The 16,846-nt window shown below is 51.2% G+C and overlaps 1 protein-coding gene across 2 annotated transcripts; it reads left to right on the plus strand.

The window, feature by feature from the left end:
- The first annotated feature begins 12,664 nt into the window (after window positions 1-12,664).
- Window positions 12,665-16,431, plus strand: Rpl38 (ribosomal protein L38). 2 transcript variants are annotated; one of them, XM_057774409.1, is made up of 5 exons: window positions 12,665-12,718; window positions 12,893-12,926; window positions 13,018-13,078; window positions 15,931-16,053; window positions 16,364-16,431. In XM_057774409.1, the coding sequence occupies exons 2-5, from the start codon at window positions 12,924-12,926 to the stop codon at window positions 16,387-16,389; spliced, it is 213 nt and encodes a 70-aa protein (XP_057630392.1). In that variant the 5' UTR covers window positions 12,665-12,718; window positions 12,893-12,923; the 3' UTR covers window positions 16,390-16,431. The 2 variants fall into 2 exon arrangements, with proteins under 2 accessions (XP_057630392.1, XP_057630393.1); XM_057774410.1 differs by having other exon boundaries at window positions 12,711-12,759.
- The last annotated feature ends 415 nt before the right edge of the window (window positions 16,432-16,846 follow it).

Here is a 16,846-nt window from a genome sequence, read left to right on the forward strand (position 1 = left end):
CCTCACGTGCATCTTCATAGGTGAACATTAATCTAGAAAATCTCTCACAGCTATGCCCGGAGGCTTGCCTTCTACCGGATACTCGATCCTGTCAAGTTGATAACGCTAACCACCAGAGGGTATTTCTTTTGGATCTGAATGCTTGATTTCTCTTTCAGTAGTTTGGACATCATTCCTTAGCTTTTGAATGCTTTCCCAAACCCGTATTTTGGGCTAAAGAGGTAGTTTAGTTGGCAAAATGTTTGCGGAGTATATTCAAAGCTCTGGGTTTGGTTCCCAGCACTGTATAAACTAGTGGTGCTTGCCTGTAGCCCCAGCTCTTGGAAGGTAGAAACAGGAGGATCAGGAGTTCAAGGTCATCCTTAGCTACTTCAAGACCAGCCTACACGAGCCCACGTCTTCTCTCTCTCTCATTCTTCCACTTACTTATTCACTACTTCAACCCATTCATTCATTCATCCCTTGGAAATTCTCTTCTGTGCCTTGAACAGCCCTGGGCTTATGGTCAACATTCAAAATTTGTCAAGAGGGCTGGAGAGATGGCTCAGTGGTTAAGAGCACTGGCTGCTCTTCCAGAGGTCCTGAGTTCAATTCCCAGCAACCACATGGTGGCTCACAACCATCTATAATGAAATCTGGCGCCCTCTTCTGGCATGCGGGCATACATGGAGGCAGAATGTTGTATACATAAGAAATAAAGAAACAAATCTTTAAAAAAAAAATTTGTCAAGAATGACACAGATGCTGCAAGCAAGTCACTCCCAACCCAGCAGGAAGGTCCCAAAGAAACGCTGTCCACATGCTGTGAGCCTACACAAAGGTCACCATGCCAGAAGTGGACCCTGCCCTTCCTGGGGCTCTGCTTGTGACTTGGGGAGGGCATACCCCACCTGAGTCAAGGAAAAACGAACTTCAGGAGCAAATGAAGAGGAAAGGATTCTGGAAGCGCAGAATAGGGAGGGAGGCTTTGCCCTGTCCGTGGTGCTGACCCACCTGTAGCTGTCACCCCATCTGTGCCTACCCTCAGGGGTGGGCAGGCAGGATGGAGGTGGTGTGGCAGTCCGCTACAACTTTCATTTTTTGTAACGACCTTCCTGTCTCCCTCCCAGTCTCGCTTGTCAGTCTGTGACCATTAAATTCCTCATTAGCAAACGAGATTTGGATGGGCTCATTAAGATGAGGGATAGCCCCGAGGTGCAATTGGCTGGGGGTGAGCGGGACTGCGTCTTCGCCTTCTTTATTTTCCTGCTTTCTTTATTAAAAAAAAAAAATGCATCCTACTTTCTGAGCACTGGGTTCCGTGTCACTGCCAGACCCAAAAAGTCTCTCGGTTCTTCAGAGGACCAGCTTACAGGGTAGGGAGGGGACAGCCAGGCAACAAACAGCAAGAGCTGCTGACTCATGCGATCCCCAAAGTCATCCACTCAGAGCCCAGGCTGTTGTTATCTTATTAAAGCTCAGTCTTGAGTGCGGTGTTTCAGCGCCTTCCTTGCCTCTCCATCCTCTTCTCCCATCTCTCCCACACAGCCCCAACCTCACTGTGGCTCCCACCAGTTCCTGAGAGCTTCCCAACACTGAGTGTTCATGCCACGGGGATCCTCTAGTGTTGCAGGTAAAGGCTTCTATCAGAAGCTGGACTCAGGGCTGGGGATGTAGCTCAGTTGGTATAGTGATTGCCTCGCTTGCCTGAAGCCCAGGGTTCGATCCCCAGCACTGCATATAAACTTGGCTTAGTGGCACATGCCTATAACCACAGTACTTAAGAGGTAGAGGCAGGATCAAGATTACCCTGGACTACATGGGGAGTTTCCTGCCAGTCTGTAATACATGAGACCCTGTATCTCATGAGGAGGAGGAGGAGGAGAAGGAAGAAAAGGAAGCGGAAGTGGAAGCCACCACAACAGACCTCAAGCAGCTGCCAACACCCACTGAAGCTGAAAGCTCCTGAGATGCATTTCCAGGCTTCTGTCCCTCAGGGCTACACTTCCATATGCTGGCTTTGTGCTTTCTCACGGTTCCTCCTTCTGTCCGGAGGGCCTCCAGTCACCTGTTAAGCCCTGCCAGGACTCCACTACATAGGATTCTATGCCCAACCAGAACCCCTCAACCTCCTGTCCATCAAAAACATGTACCTCTTTCCTCAAAGGAAATAAGAGCCAGTTCGTTCTGGAACCAATATGAATAACCATAGCCTGGGAGCACAGATTTCAGCTACCCCAAATACCACGCTCTGTGAAGAGTCGTGAATCAATACACTTGGGGAGATGGAGAGATGGCTCAGTGGTTAAGGGTGCTTGCTGCTCAATCGTGCGAACTTGGGATCAGACCCCAGCGCACACACTGGGCAAACCACAGTGCCTGTAACTCCAGCTACAGGGGATCCGATGTCCTCTTCCGTCTCCACGTGCATTCACGCATACACACATGCATACACTCACACAGACACAGTCAGACACACATAGACACAGGCATACACTCGTATACACAGACATAGCATTCACATGGGGGGCATACATCCACAGAGACACAGGCACACACTCAAATAGACACAGACGTATGCACTTACACAGAGAATATACTCATATATACACAGACATACACACTCACACAGACACGGGCATGCACACAGACATAGGCACACACTCAAATAGACACAAGCATACACTTACACAGAGAACACACCCACAGGGACAAAGGCATACACACTCACACAGACACGGGCATGCACACAGACATAGGCACACCCTCAAATAGACACAAGCATACACTTACACAGAGAACACACCCACAGGGACAAAGGCATACACACTCACACAGACACGGGCATGCACACAGACATAGGCACACACTCAAATAGACACAAGCATACACTTACACAGAGAACACACCCACAGGGACAAAGGCATACACACTCACACAGACACAGTCATACGCAGAGAGAGACACACACACAGACATACACACGCACATAAGTGAAATAAAGTAAGTTTCAGTGTCTTCTTGAGCCTCAGACACTATTTGATGACATTCTTGGCCTTTGGGTTGTGGAAATAGCGGGTCTGTTCATATATTCTGAAATTATGACCAAGTAGTCACAATCAGATCATACACAGAGGTGGGCAATAAATGGCTCTGTAGAAAGTTTAAGATGAATCTGGCTCTAAACCCGTAACATTCCAGTCCTCCACAGTCAACCAGCCTTGGAAGGTGCTTCCTATGACTGTAGCTTTTTTCTGGAAACATCCCTCTTCTACCTTAGGGGCCATTTAGTGATCATTTTCTTCTTCTTCCTCTTCCTCTTCCCCTTCCTCTTCTTTCTTCTCCCCCTTATCCCTCTTCTTCTATCAAGTCAAAACAGCTAAAGGAGAAGCAAGACTATCTGGAAAGGGAGGTAGGAAGCGGCCACCTAAGTGCCACATGAAGCAGGGCAGAAAGTCCTTCTCATTTCCCTAGGAAGTCAGACAGCAGCCACTCTGGCTTGTGTGTATACACCCCACTTCAGTGCCACATGTAAACGCCTCCCTTCTGTCCATTCTGTCCCTTCTGTCCTTTCTGTCCCAGCAAGCTTCCTCCCAGGTCTGATGTGACTCCAGGCAGACTTGCATACTCAACCCCTCTTCAAACCCTGCCTCGCCCCCCTTCTCCAAAGCTGAAGCCAATTGTACAATTGACTGCAGCCATTCTCTGTGGAAGCCTGGCTGAATATTTCGCCCAGGGTCATTATTACCAGTCAACTGCAGCAGTCTTGAGCCATTAATAGCAGGCGGCCTGTCAGAGACTTCTGAGAGGGGGGCTTGGCACAGGAATGTAGGAAAGAGTGGACGGAGACTTGTCTGGCCAGCATCTAGCATACTTCCTCCTCTACTGCCTTCTATCCCTGCCTCTCCTCAGCCCTCATACTGTCTCCAGAAGACACAGGCCATAGGGATGGATAGGAGCCACCACCTAGACCTAACCACTGAGTGCTTCTGAAGGCAGGTAGAGTGGAGGGTGGGACAGAGACATAGCCCTCACTTGGACTGGACTCTAGAGGACAGGTCAGGGTCTCTCCTTGATTCTCTAAAGGCTTTGCAATTTCTGTGACCCAGGAACAGGACAGGGCTGATGTTCTTTGTACAACAGGTGGCAGTGACACCTGCTTACCATGGAGACCACTAGCAGCGAACTGTGCCCTGGCCTGCAAGCAGATACAGATGCCCCATCCTGCATCCCATCAAGACAAGTCTGGATGTATATGCATTGTTTTTCTCTTCCTGAGCACAGGAAGAGAGAAGCCACCTAAATTGTGGGGCTTTGGCTTGCAGGGCTGTATTCTTACTGTGTCTCCTTCTTCCCAGGCTGGGTTCTCCCTGCAGCATCCCTGTTGTTGAACACATGCTCAGAGGCAGGTCTCTGTGCATGGGCCTGCGCTGCCTCTATGCTGCTCATACACCCTGGGGCCTCCATTTCCAGCTGGGTACCCCAGCTCTCTCTTTCAGCTCCACACCTTGGAGGCATTGCAGCGCTCTGGTAATTGCTTTTGGAAACTCGGTCACCAGTGGTAATTGGTAGAACCTGTCTTGGGCACTGTTGTGCAAGGAAGCAACACTGGGCCTGTCTTTCTCTGGATGAAGAGGGCAGCGTAGCTGTGCAGGAGGCAGCAGGCTGCGCTGTGCCCCCTAGGAGCCAGAGAGCCAGCCAGAGCTCTCTTCTGTCTGTGATGTCTCCCAAGAACTGAAAAACCAGCCTGGGAGAGAGAGATGGGAGGGAGAGGGATGGAAGGAGGAGGGAAATGGGGAAGAGGGAGATGGGGGAAAGGGAGATGGGGGAGCAAGGGCTAGTAAGAGCTCAAATTAAAGGACAGTACCTCAGAGAAGCAGCTTGAACCTGGGGAGGGGGTTGTTTTCTCTGCCTTGGGGCCAGCAACACACTGTTCTAGCCCAAGTCAATGCTCCATGACCCTTTTGGGTTCCATTAATGTGACTCTCTGGCAAGAAATGGTAAGTGGGGGGGTAAGATAGTGAACTGAGAGTGATCCCTCCCCAGCTCCTTCCCTAGGGAGTAACCTGGGCTGAGGTCCCACTTCCCTGAGGACTGTAAGAAATCTGGGGAGTAACCTAGGCTCTCTCTCCTAGACAAAGGTCCCACTCGCCTTCCAGTCTATAAGAACACAGTAAGAAACCAGGACCACCCAGACCTCCCCATAGTGCCCAAAAGTGAGAGGTTTGAGGGAGGGCCCGAAGCAGAGCTGGGGTGTGCTCACTGGTGGAGGGCCTCCCGGGTGAAGGAAGAGCAGACAACAGCAGTCCTGACCCATGGGCTGAGGCAGACGAGGCAGAGAGGGGAACTGGATGGTGTGACCCAGCAGAGCGGGGGTGGGGGGCGGGGGGGTGCTCTGAGACCCATGCCTCTGAGCCACAGGATAAGCCTAAACCTTGGGGAACAAGAGCTCCTCAGGAGCATCAGGAGCAGAGCGCCCCCACACAGACACCCAGAAATCCTGCCCACCCCTACACCCTGGCACATGTAAACACTCTCTAGCAAAGCAAGAAGCACTACCCTCCCGCCCCTCCTCCTGAGGGTCCAATCAGAGGATGACAAGCCACTGACCAGCGCCATCAGCCTCTCCCAGGGACTCCTGCCAGGCAGAGGGACCCGCAACCTGCAACTGATGGGACGCTGGATGTCTTCCTGTCACTCATGCCAGGGGATGCTCTCTACACCTTGTGATTGATGGACTTTAATTTCCCCGGCCCCTCAGTTGTGCCTCTGCTTTGCTCCGGCCTGTCAGGGTGTATGTCTCCTGGCCTCCTGCGCCCTTCTCCTTTCCCTGTTGTTTAATTTGAAGCATCCGTCTGGAGCATCCCAGGGTGGGGACGGTGGCAGGACTGAATGCATTAACTGCTGACAGCTCTATTGATTTTCTCTCCCACGCTGCATAATGCAAGATATATACACACTGATAAGCCGGCCCCTGCCCTGCTCTCTGAAGGGATGGTGTGCCCTTTTTCTTTCCTCTCCAATGTCCCCCCACCCTGGCACATGTTGATATATATAGGAGGGGAACCTGTCCCTTGTGCTCAAGATGGATTCTCCTCGGCCCCAATATTACTTTCCTTGCTGCTGGGAGACCGGTCCAATCTGTCCTTTTTACAGGAGGAGATTGGATGCTGGGGATGCAGTTTTAAGGGGAAAAGAAGCCTGGGCAGCGAGGCAGGGGAATTGAGGAAGCTTCATCTGTCAATGCCGACTCTGCACCCCCGGTGGAAAAGACTCCTGGGGCTTCCCAGGGTCCCTGCTGCCTCACCAAGGCCGGGCAAAGGAGGGGGCTCACTCTGTAGCCTACCTCCTCCAGCACCTGCCTAGGACTCACTCACCTTGCGAACAGCCACAGCGCCACCTGCTGCCCTGAAGAGGCCCGTGTCCCTTGGGTCTCCTGACCTCTCAAAAGCAAGGATATTGCAATATAACACTTAACCCACAAGTGGCTGGAACGGCCTGGCACAGCGCACATATGTACAGCCCTCCTTGAAAGAACCCATGGGCACAGATTCCTGGAGACTCTGGTGGAAACTCGGACCACCTGTCTCCAGGAGCAGAGTGTCCTCTTCCCGCCTGGATTAAAGTTATTCTGATCGCTCCTTTGCTCTCGTACTCAGGCATGGCGGATGCTGCCTTCTGGAAGGAAGGAACTGGGTGGATTCTCAGGTCAAAGCGACCCTCCCAGGTCTAAAAATCCCCAGCCTGGATGAATCATCCACGAAGGGTGCTTCTGGCCCATATGGTATGAAGAATTCTCCCATGTGACCGTGGTTCATCTCTGCCTTCACTGCTAGTCTCTGGGTTTCCTGAGGTGGGAACACAGGCTAAATGCACAGCAGGGAGGCGACCGACACAGGACCTGACTCGACTTGGGAAAATGTTCCCTCTCTGGCACCTTCACAGTGAATTTGGGGCATATTTTTGCCTCCTCCCATCTACCTGTCCCATACAGGCACAGACTTCCGCATGGAAGTTAATCTAGTCATGCACTGGGCTAAGAACAGCTGTGACGCAGGCCCAGGACAGAGGCCAAACTCAGTGCAGCAACCTTCTGATCTCCTGGAGAAAGTCTTTGACCTCCTAGGCTATATGTAAATATAGAAGCTGGGCAGTGGTGTCACACACCATTAATCCCAGCACTCCGGAGGCAGAGTCAGGCAGATCTCTGTGAGTTCGAGGCCAGCCTGGGATACAAAGCGAGTTCCAGGACAGCCAGGACTATCTCACAGAGAAACCCTGTCACAAAACAAAATAACAGGGCTGGAGAGATGGCTCAGTGGTTTAGAGCACTGCCTGCTCTTCCAAAGGTCCTGAGTTCAATTCCCGGCAACCACATGGTGGCTCACAACCATCTGTAATGACGTCTGGTGTCCTCTTCTGGCCTGCCGACATACACACAGACAGAATATTGTATACATAATAAATAAAACATTTTAAAAAAATAACAAAAGAAAAAGAAGTCAACACAAGAAAGGGCAGCAGATGCCGGTGGTGGCGCACGCCTTTAATCCCAGCACTCGGGAGGCAGAGGCAGGCGGATCTCTGTGAGTTCGAGACCAGCCTGGTCTACAAGAGCTAGTTCCAGGACAGGCTCCAAAACCACAGAGAAACCCTGTCTCGAAAAACCAAAAAAAAAAAAAAAAGAGAGAGAGAGAGAGAGAGAGAAAAGAAAGGGCAGCAGAGTGCAAAGACCTGGTTCTGAAGTCAGGCATGGTGGTTATCCCAGCACCTAAGATGCTGAGGCAGGAGGATTGCTGGGAGTCTGAAAAACAGCTTGAAGTACATAGCCAGTGCCAGGTGGAGTCAGGGCTACTTAACCAGACCCTGACTCAAATACAAAAAAAAAACAATAATAGTGGTCTGGGCTTAGAAATAAACAACCTGGTCAAGGGACTGGGGTGTCACCAACCATTAGCAGGGTGTCTGCCGAGCATGTGCAAGGCTCTGGGTTCCAGCCCTAGGGGGGGGATTCAGAATGGACTCTTCTTGAAAATAAAAAATATTCCCTTGGCTTTGTCCTGCTAGCCCTGGAGACTTCCAACGAGACCTGATTCGGCCCTGCAGGAACATCTAGCAGTGTGCATGGGCATTCTTATTCGTCCGGATTGTGCAGGTCCAGCATCAACTGGGCAGACAAGGGATGCTGCGAAAATCCCCCAGCGTTCCAGACAGCCTCACCCTCAGCCCCAGAGACAAGGATCTGGTCAGGAAACTGTCATCGGGCATGCTGAATTCCGGGCTGAAGCCGTGGCTCAGTTGGTAAAGTGCTTGCCTAGCACGTGTGAAGCCCTGGGTTTGATCCCCAGTACTGCATAAACTTGGTGTGGTGTTGTCTGTCTGCAATCCCAGTACTCAGGAGGTGGGCCAGGGGATGAGAATTTTGAGGTTGCCCTCTGCTACATAGTAAGTTTGAAGACAGCCTGGAATGTATATATTTTTTCTAGCCATTTTTTTCTGACACTTGGCTCAACAGCTGATGCGTGCCTGCTTCCCATGGCCCCCTATGTGTCTTGAAGACTCTGTGAGGGATGGGAAGGGGTGTATGCAGCACCCCATTTAGGCTTCCCATTGTAGATCTCTAAAAGCACAGCCCCTATCTCCTCTCCATCCTCCTCTCGTTTCTGATCCCCATCCACTCTTCCAGGTAGCCGCCAAACTCATGGAGAACCCCAAGCTCTCCCCACCCTGAGCGTCGGGGAGGTTTATGGACAGCTCCCACAGGACAGGCTTAAAGGCCAGCTATGCGGGCAACCCAAGGCACAGGCCTCCCAGGGATTTCCTGGAGACTAAGTGTGCCGGGTGAAGCAAGCACTCCTCGGGGTATGAAATGCTGCACCAATCACATCCACAATTCATAAGCCTGAGAATTGGGTTTTGAGCCACAGGGCAGATTCCTTGCCAGTCAGTCTCCAGTTGCAGCCTCAGCACCCTCCTGTGATGACGAGGGGACACTGTACCCACAGCCCAGACAGCCAGAGAGGGAGCCAGGATGTCTGGGGACCTTGCCTTTCCCCACCACACACACACACAGCCTTGGAGATTAGAAGCCAGGACTCGTGAGATTTCTCTAGCACAAGTGGGAATCGGGAGAATCAATTCCGCTTTGACCACACATTCCCAGGGAACCCCAGGTTCTCCTGACTGCAGGCTAACCATTCCCTCTGTCCTTCCCACTGGGAGCCCTTCCATCAAGCACTTTGTCCCAGCCAGATGCCAGGCAATCTTCTCGGCTCCTTCAGATCACACTATAAAAGAAACTACCTCTCTGCCCACCTGAGTGGGGGGCCAGGTCTCTGCCCCACTCATGTGCCTATGAACACTGACAAGAAAAATCCAAATGGATGGGCCTACAGGTGTTCCATGAGAGGGGTTTGGGGGGAGGCTCTTGGTCCCTGCTTTGGCCCTTCGAGGGCCAGATCTAAGCCCAGCAGGCAGATGAAGGCAAGAAAGGTGTGAGACCAGAAAGTAGTCCCCAGGTCTGACTCACGCCCAGCTCCAGCCCCCAACAGCCCTGCCTGAAAGCCCCCCCAGGCCCTTCTACCAGCGTTTCTGGTTCTCCAGGGTGCCTTAGCTTCCAGCCTGGGACTGTTATCCACCCTCCAGGCTTCACAGAGTGGCCCTGACAAGCAAAGTGGACCCCACTCTAGGCAGCTGTCAAGCCAGAGCCCTGCTCTCCTGCAGGATCCCCATTATCGGCTCCCATCACACCCATGTTTGAAAAGCATGGGAGCTATGGGCACAGGTCTTGCACGAGGGAGTGGCTCCAGTCCTTTCCCTTCTGAGTCCTATGCCACATCCTGACACCTGAGGCTCTGTCATGGAACCTGAGAAGTCCCCCGTCTGGGCACCAGTTCTGCCCTTCAGTAGCTGTGGTGTATTTTGTTATTTGTTTCCCCTGGGGATCTGGAGAAGATCTCAGTCCTTGAATAAATTTGTCTTCGTGTTTGTTACTATGCATCTACGTTCTTCTTAAATCACAAAACTCATGTGGGCCAGCATCTGCCTCTCTGGGACGGCTGCCAGTGGAAAGCGCAGCCCCCCCACCCCCATTGTCGCCATAGGATTGGTCCAGCAGGAACTGAGGCACCAGTTAGTCACTTAAAACATAGTGTGTGTCCCTACTGTGTGCTAGACAGTGCTTGGAGTACCTGAATCTCTACTTTTACCTGTCCCTTCCTGTCTACTTCTTTTTTTTTTTTTTTTTTTTTTTTAATTTTCGAGACAGGGTTTCTCTGTAGCTTTTGGTTCCTGTCCTGGAACTAGCTCTTCTAGACCAGGATGGCCTCGAACTCACAGAGATCCATCCGCCTGTCTCTGCTGGGATTAAAGGCGTGCGCCACCACCGCCCGGCTCCTGTCTACTTCTTATGCCCTCATCCTTCCCTCTTTCTGTCCCTTCCTATAGGGAATGCTTTCAAATGTCACGTCCTGCTTGAGAATCCGCCAAAGTCAGCATTAAGCACTTACTGTATACATCGAGTATCACATTCAAGAGCTGCCTACAGAAAGTTCTACCCCATTCTTGCCCTCCAACAAACTCTGCACAAATACAAGAAGCGCTTAGCCGTCAGTTGGTAGAGCGCTCGCCCAGGACGCAAGAGTCCGGAATTCAATCATTAGCATCAGCCATAATGGTTTGCACCTGTACTGCCAGCACTGTGGAAGCTGTGGCAAGAAGCTCAGAAACTCAAGCAGGTCATCCTCTGCTACACAGGGAGCCCAGCCTAGGCTACAAGATATCCTGTCCTCCCTCCCCCAAAAAAGGCTGGGTGGTGGTGGTAACACACGCCTTTAATCCCCCCGCCCTGCACTCAGAAGGCAGACTCAGAAGATCTCTGTGAGCTCAAGGTCAGAGAGCCTGTCTTAAAAAACAGGTGACCCACACCACTGCCACAAGGCTTATACAGAAGTGGCAAGGTGTGACATCAGAGCCAAAGGTCTGCCCCAAGTAGAGATGGGACAGGCTCCGAAGGGATGGCAAAGAAATGCCTGCAGACCAGAAGCAACCAGCAAGTTAAGAGACCGTCGGTTTGACTCAGAAGACAGTTTCTTGAGGAGCAGGGAGACAGAAAAGACCATAAAGGCCTCTGCCCAGGAGAAAGGCTGGCGGCAAAGCTGGGCACAGAATTGTGGGTGCCCTGGATCAGGACCGAGCAGCCATGATTCTCAGATTATATCTGGCCCTCAGGCATCTCACCCAAAACCCACCAGCTTCCCAGACAGGTTTTCAGTTCCGAAACACAGTTCTGTTCTTGAAAAAGACTCTTGTGCAATTATAGTTTTTCTGCCCTGTATCACCGGGAGGCAGGAACTCCACCAGAATTTCCTTCATCCAAAGAGGGGGCGGGAGGGAGGAGAGAGAGAGGTGCTGAGCTCCAAATAAAACTCCTGGCCAAGCGCGCTTCCTCCTCTGAGGGGGCCACTCCACAGTAATAAGTACAAGGCAATTACATTCTGTTGTGAGATTATTAAATTGGGGGGATACAAACATAATAAAATGGAGACATTTGTACAGAGTTGGAAATAAAATAAAAGTGGATAAAATAAAATCAATAGCCAAAGTTTCCCAAAGCCTACCCTCTAAGCTATTGTTATATTATAAGAATCAGGTCTAACTGTCTGCTAAGGAAGTTAGTGCCGGGAGGAGAAGGGAGCGGAGAGAAACCCGGGGGGCAAAGGGAATGCAGCCTTCCCAGAGCTGCCACTTCCTTACAGATCTCAAGACGTGATGGGTGGTCGGAGCTGGGTTGAAGAATCTGGCCAGTGCTGGCGCAATTCTTGGCTTGAGCAAGGGTCTCAATATGCAATAAGGGAGCTACTTCCTGTTACCTCGGTGACTGTAGAAGTTCTGCCCTGCCTGTTCAAGTGAAAGACACAAGCGAGAAAGTCTCTTCGGAATGTCTTAATCTCTGCCAGCCCTGTTACCCCATTTCAAAACCAAAAACAAACAAAAGTCAATCACTAGCCCTGGGGGCACTGGCTGCGGTTCTATTCCCAGCCCCCATGGAGCAGTTCACAGTTGTTTCTAACTCCAGTTCCAGGGATCCGACATAAAATAAAAATAAAATGTTCAAAAAAAAAAAAAAAAAAAAGACTGGGCAGTGGTGGCGCACAGCTTTAATCCCAGCCCTCGGGAGGCAGAAGTAGTTGGATCTCTGTGGGTTCGAGGCCAGCCTGGTCTACAGAACGAGTTCCAGGACAGCCAGAGCTACACATAGAGCTACACAAACACATTTTTGAGACAGGGTTTCTCCGAGACAGGGTTTCTCTGTAGCTTTGGAGCCTGTCCTGAAACTCGCTCTGTAGACCAGGCTGGCCTCGAATTTACAGAGATCCGCTTGTCTCTGCCTCCCGAGTGCTGGAATTAAAGGCGTGCGCCACCACCACCCGACCACAAAAAAAAAAAAAAATTTGAAAGATGGGTGACCTGCAGACGGAATAAGGGGGGCGGCGGATGAAGGAGAGAGGATGAGGAGGGAGGTGAAGAGTGGAGCACGCAGCCTGCTGGCCTTTACTTTAAGAAACGGAACTACTAATCTGAACCACAAGAGGGCAGGGCTGATGAAATGGAAAGTATGAACGCATAAATGGATCTTGGCCCTTTGCAGACACTGTACTCAATTTCCTCTGTTGGGCGGGCTCAACCGCCCGGAAGCGGAAACCTCGCTCTTTTTCCGTTCCCTTCGGTTCTGGCCGCTGTGAGTCTTTGGGGTAGTCGGGGAAGGGGGTTAAATCCGAGGTAATCCGCAGCCGGGTAGGGCTTGGGGAGCTCGGGTCTGCGGGGAGCGTGCGAGGGAGGAGGAGGGAGTGCGGCGGAGCGGGGTGGGGAGGCAGGCTCGCAGCCGGTTAACGCGGAGGTCTGCTCCCCACAGGTACGGTCTCCAGCGCCGAGCGCCCGTCGCCATGGTGAGTCCGGGATGAGGGACCCGGGCGGGCTTGAGCGTCCCCAGGATGCTGGTGTCCCCCGAGCTCACTCTCTTTTTCTCGTGTATTGCAGCCTCGGAAAATTGAGGAAATCAAGGACTTCCTGCTCACGGCCCGGCGGAAGGATGCCAAATGTGAGTGGGTTTCCAGAAGGCTCGGGATCGGGGGGATTGGGCGTCTCTACAAAGCAGATTCTGCCGGGAAAGCATTGGGGACACTTATGGTCGGCACCGCCTGCCCTGCACGGTGGACCAACCACACACGTGATCTCAGCGCGCTCTCTCTTCAAGTACTTTGCCGGACCTCACGAGGTAGAGGCAGGAGGATACCTGTGAGTTAGAGGCTAGACAGGGCTGCCTAAAGAGGCATTGGCCCAAAACAGAAGCGTGATCCAGGTGTAACAGCCCCCCAGTTTTCAAATAAAGGAGAAAGGTAATGAATCGGAAGCCTGAGCCAGTGTAAAGTGGCCCGTGCCAGTACAATCTCAGGAGGCAGAGGGATTGAGCATCCACGACCATGCTTGGCCTACATGGAGGGATCCAAAGTCGGGGATCGGGGCGTTGTTGACGGCTAGTCCAACGTGCAGGAAGTCAGACCGCGTGCGCAGGCTCTTGGGAGGCAGAGATAAAAGGATGGGAAAATTCAAGGTCCTCCAAGGCTACACTGTCTCAAAAACGGGTAACTGAAGTAAGCAGTTTGTCAGCTCCTGCTGGTTTTGTATTGTTCTTTTATACACAAGGAGGGGATTGCCCCCATTTAAAGGATGTTTGGGAGGATATGTCTAATAAAAAATCCTGGGTGGCATTATCTCGCATAACAGGAAGAAAGTATTTTTCTGCTGTGTGAGATAACCCCATGTGGCTTCCTTTTCCTCTCAGATACCTCTTTAAAAGATCCAGATCGGGAATGGAAGCAGAACTGTTGGGCCATCCTGTTAGGTTGGGCAGGAAGAGCCTTTGAATGAGCTACAGGGGTCTTAGGTGTTCCCTCTTATTCCAAACAGTCCGTTGCCTTTGATCTGCTGCTGTGTGGGCTGGTGGCCACCAGTCCTTCCCACTGGTGGGAAGTATGTTTCCCGCCGGGAATCAGCCGGTGTTTGCTTGTGTTTTCCATCTGGAAACTTCCTTCTGTGTCCCAGCTCTGTCGTAGATGATGTTGTTTTCCTTCCGTGAGCACAGGACCAGGTTTGAGGTTGTGCCTCTGGGCTGTTGAGGACATCTCAGCAGACCCTTCAAGTTCCTGCACGTGTTAAGAAATTGAATTAAGTGTACTTGTTTAGAGGTGTGTTTTTGAGCCCGATTTCTGGTGGGTTTTGTTTTTAGAAACAGGCTGTATGGGCCCTGAGTGCTCACTTTGTAGCCCAGGCTGACCTCAGATCTAGAGCTCGGGGGTCCTTTCTCAGCCTCCCAAGTGTGAGGATTTGTTATGTTTGTTTTGTATTTCTCTTTATTGCATATGTATGCACTGGTGGAGGTCAGAAGACAATTTGCGGGAGTTGGTTCCCCTACTGGGTGGGTCTCAGGAACTAAACTCAAGCCCCTGGATTTGGCGGCAGGTACCTTAATCCACTCAACTGTCTCACTGGCGTCTCTATTTCTTTTGGGTATTGACCCAGAAGTGGAATTGCTGTATCCTGCATGGTATGGCTGGCCTTAAGATAATGCCGGGGGCCAGAGGGTCTGCAAGCATCTACTTAGCATTCCTGGGGCCCTGGGTTCATTTCCCAGCACTGGGTAAATGGCATGGTCGAGCACCCCTGCTACCGCAGCACTTTTGGCAGTCGCAGAAGGATCAGGAGCATTTGAGGTTCTCCTCAGGCACACAGTGAATTCAGGACCTGCCCAGCTACATGAGACCCTCTCTGAAAAACTCGGTCACATTTCAGGGCTGCCAGAGGCAGTACAGCAAAGAATGCTGTGGTCCTGGTGTCTGGACCTGGTATAAAAGTCAGCGTAGCTAGTGCCTTGAGCAGGCTCTGAGCCCCAGTGCTTCCTGTGAAGTGCCCTGTCCCCGAAGCAGTTACTAACAGATGGAGTTGAGAATGCACGCTAATCCTGTGCCGCTAGTCTTTGAAGCATGAAGCACTTCATGGCTTTTATAGCTGGGAGTTGTAGGTAGTATCTGAAACGTTTGCATGGAACTTGGAGCCAGGGATTTGACAAGTACCCAGAATGGCCCAATCTAGGAAGCAGATGTGTGCTGTGCGTTTGGAAATGTCTTCACTTTGAAACACAACCGGTATGGTTTGGATTTGAGTGCAACTGGAACTTGTCTAAGCTGAAGTCACAAGATTGTTGTGCAGTACAGGACCAGGAAACTGGGACTGGAGGGATGGATTAAGAGTTAGGAGCCCTGACCAGGTGGTGGTGCATGCTTTTAATCCCACTATATGTCCACAGTATTCTTGTGTGCAGAGCACTTGATTTCCAGAAGTGGAGTGCTAGAAGGGTGTTAATCCCAGCAGATGACCCCTTCGCCTCCTTGACAGACTGTCCCTTTCAAGGGTTGTCATAGGTCATTTTAGAGTGTTCCGAGATGCTGTGTTGAGGGGGCCAAGTGTGGATTTCGTGTGCATGCGCAAATGAATTAATTGAGTAAACCCCAAGACCCATTAAGTATACAGAGGAAAATGTAGCTTTCCAGTATGGTCAGCGTTTAAAGTCAGGGAAAGAACGAGGAGGTAGGAGCTTGTTGGGCTGTCTGACCAGTTGTGGCCATTCGTTCTGTACCACTGGCAGGAATGTAAGGCACATGACCTGTGTGGTTCTCTACCAGTTCTTTTTTTTTTTTTTTTTTTAAGATTTATTTATTATACACGCCTACACGGCAGAAGAGGGCACCACATCTCATTACACATGGTAAAAGCCACCATGCTTTGTAGTTGGAAATTTAACTCAGGACCTATGGAAGAGTAGCCAGTGCTCTGAACTGCTGAGCCATCTCTCCAGGCCCTCGGCTTCATCCTTAATTCTGGTCTCTTTGACAGCTGTCAAGATCAAGAAGAACAAGGATAATGTGAAGTTCAAGGTTCGCTGCAGCAGGTACCTTTACACCCTGGTCATCACAGACAAGGAGAAAGCCGAGAAGCTGAAACAGTCCCTGCCCCCTGGTAAGTAAGCCTGATACAGAGTGGTTGGTGAAGGTGGCCAGGTCCCTGCTTCAGGTCATCCCCAGATTAGGAGAGCCACTTTGTGGGGGGTATTTGTCTTCGCTGTGAACGGTGCTGGGGCATGGTTGTGATTCGTAGATTCCGTCTGATCCCCAAAATAGCATCCTTGGCCCTAGGCAGTTTATAGTTGATTTAATCCTCACACACCCCTACTTAGGAATCATCCCAAGTTTGCAGAGGGGGGAGCCTGTGAAATGCAGTGGGCTAGGTCTGCAGGGACCATACGTGTCAACCATCTTTCTTTCCCCAGGCTTGGCAGTAAAGGAGCTGAAATGAAGCAGACTTCTGTGTTTGAGTATTAAAAACTCTAAAAAATCATATGTGTCCTCAGTCTTTAATGGGAAGTGATGTCACTGTGGCGGAAGGCGGTGCATGCTCCCGGGGCTGGAAGGTGCGCTGTGGGGTGGGTTACCTCCTGGCAAGTAACTGTAGGCTGAGCAGCGTGCCCGTCCTCCCTGGATGTTCAGCCTTGCAATACCCCTGGGTGCGCTGGGAAGTGTTCCCCCTGTGAGACTTGGGAAAGTCGGGGGTAAGGATAGAATCTGGGGGGCGGGGTGTCTGCCATGAACAGCTTGGGAGCAGGAAGAAGTGGGGCTCCAATGCCTCTGGGCATTGCATTGTACACAGTGCACATACATGCATACAAGCAAAATGACACTTTTTTTTTTTAGTAGGTAGACAATTTTCAAGAATTTTTTAAAAAATAGGGCAAAGTTAACTGTTCCTGTCCAGC

The sequence above is a fragment of the Chionomys nivalis genome, chromosome 7 (genome assembly GCF_950005125.1).
Source record: "Chionomys nivalis chromosome 7, mChiNiv1.1, whole genome shotgun sequence".
Classification (NCBI taxonomy): domain Eukaryota; kingdom Metazoa; phylum Chordata; class Mammalia; order Rodentia; family Cricetidae; genus Chionomys; species Chionomys nivalis.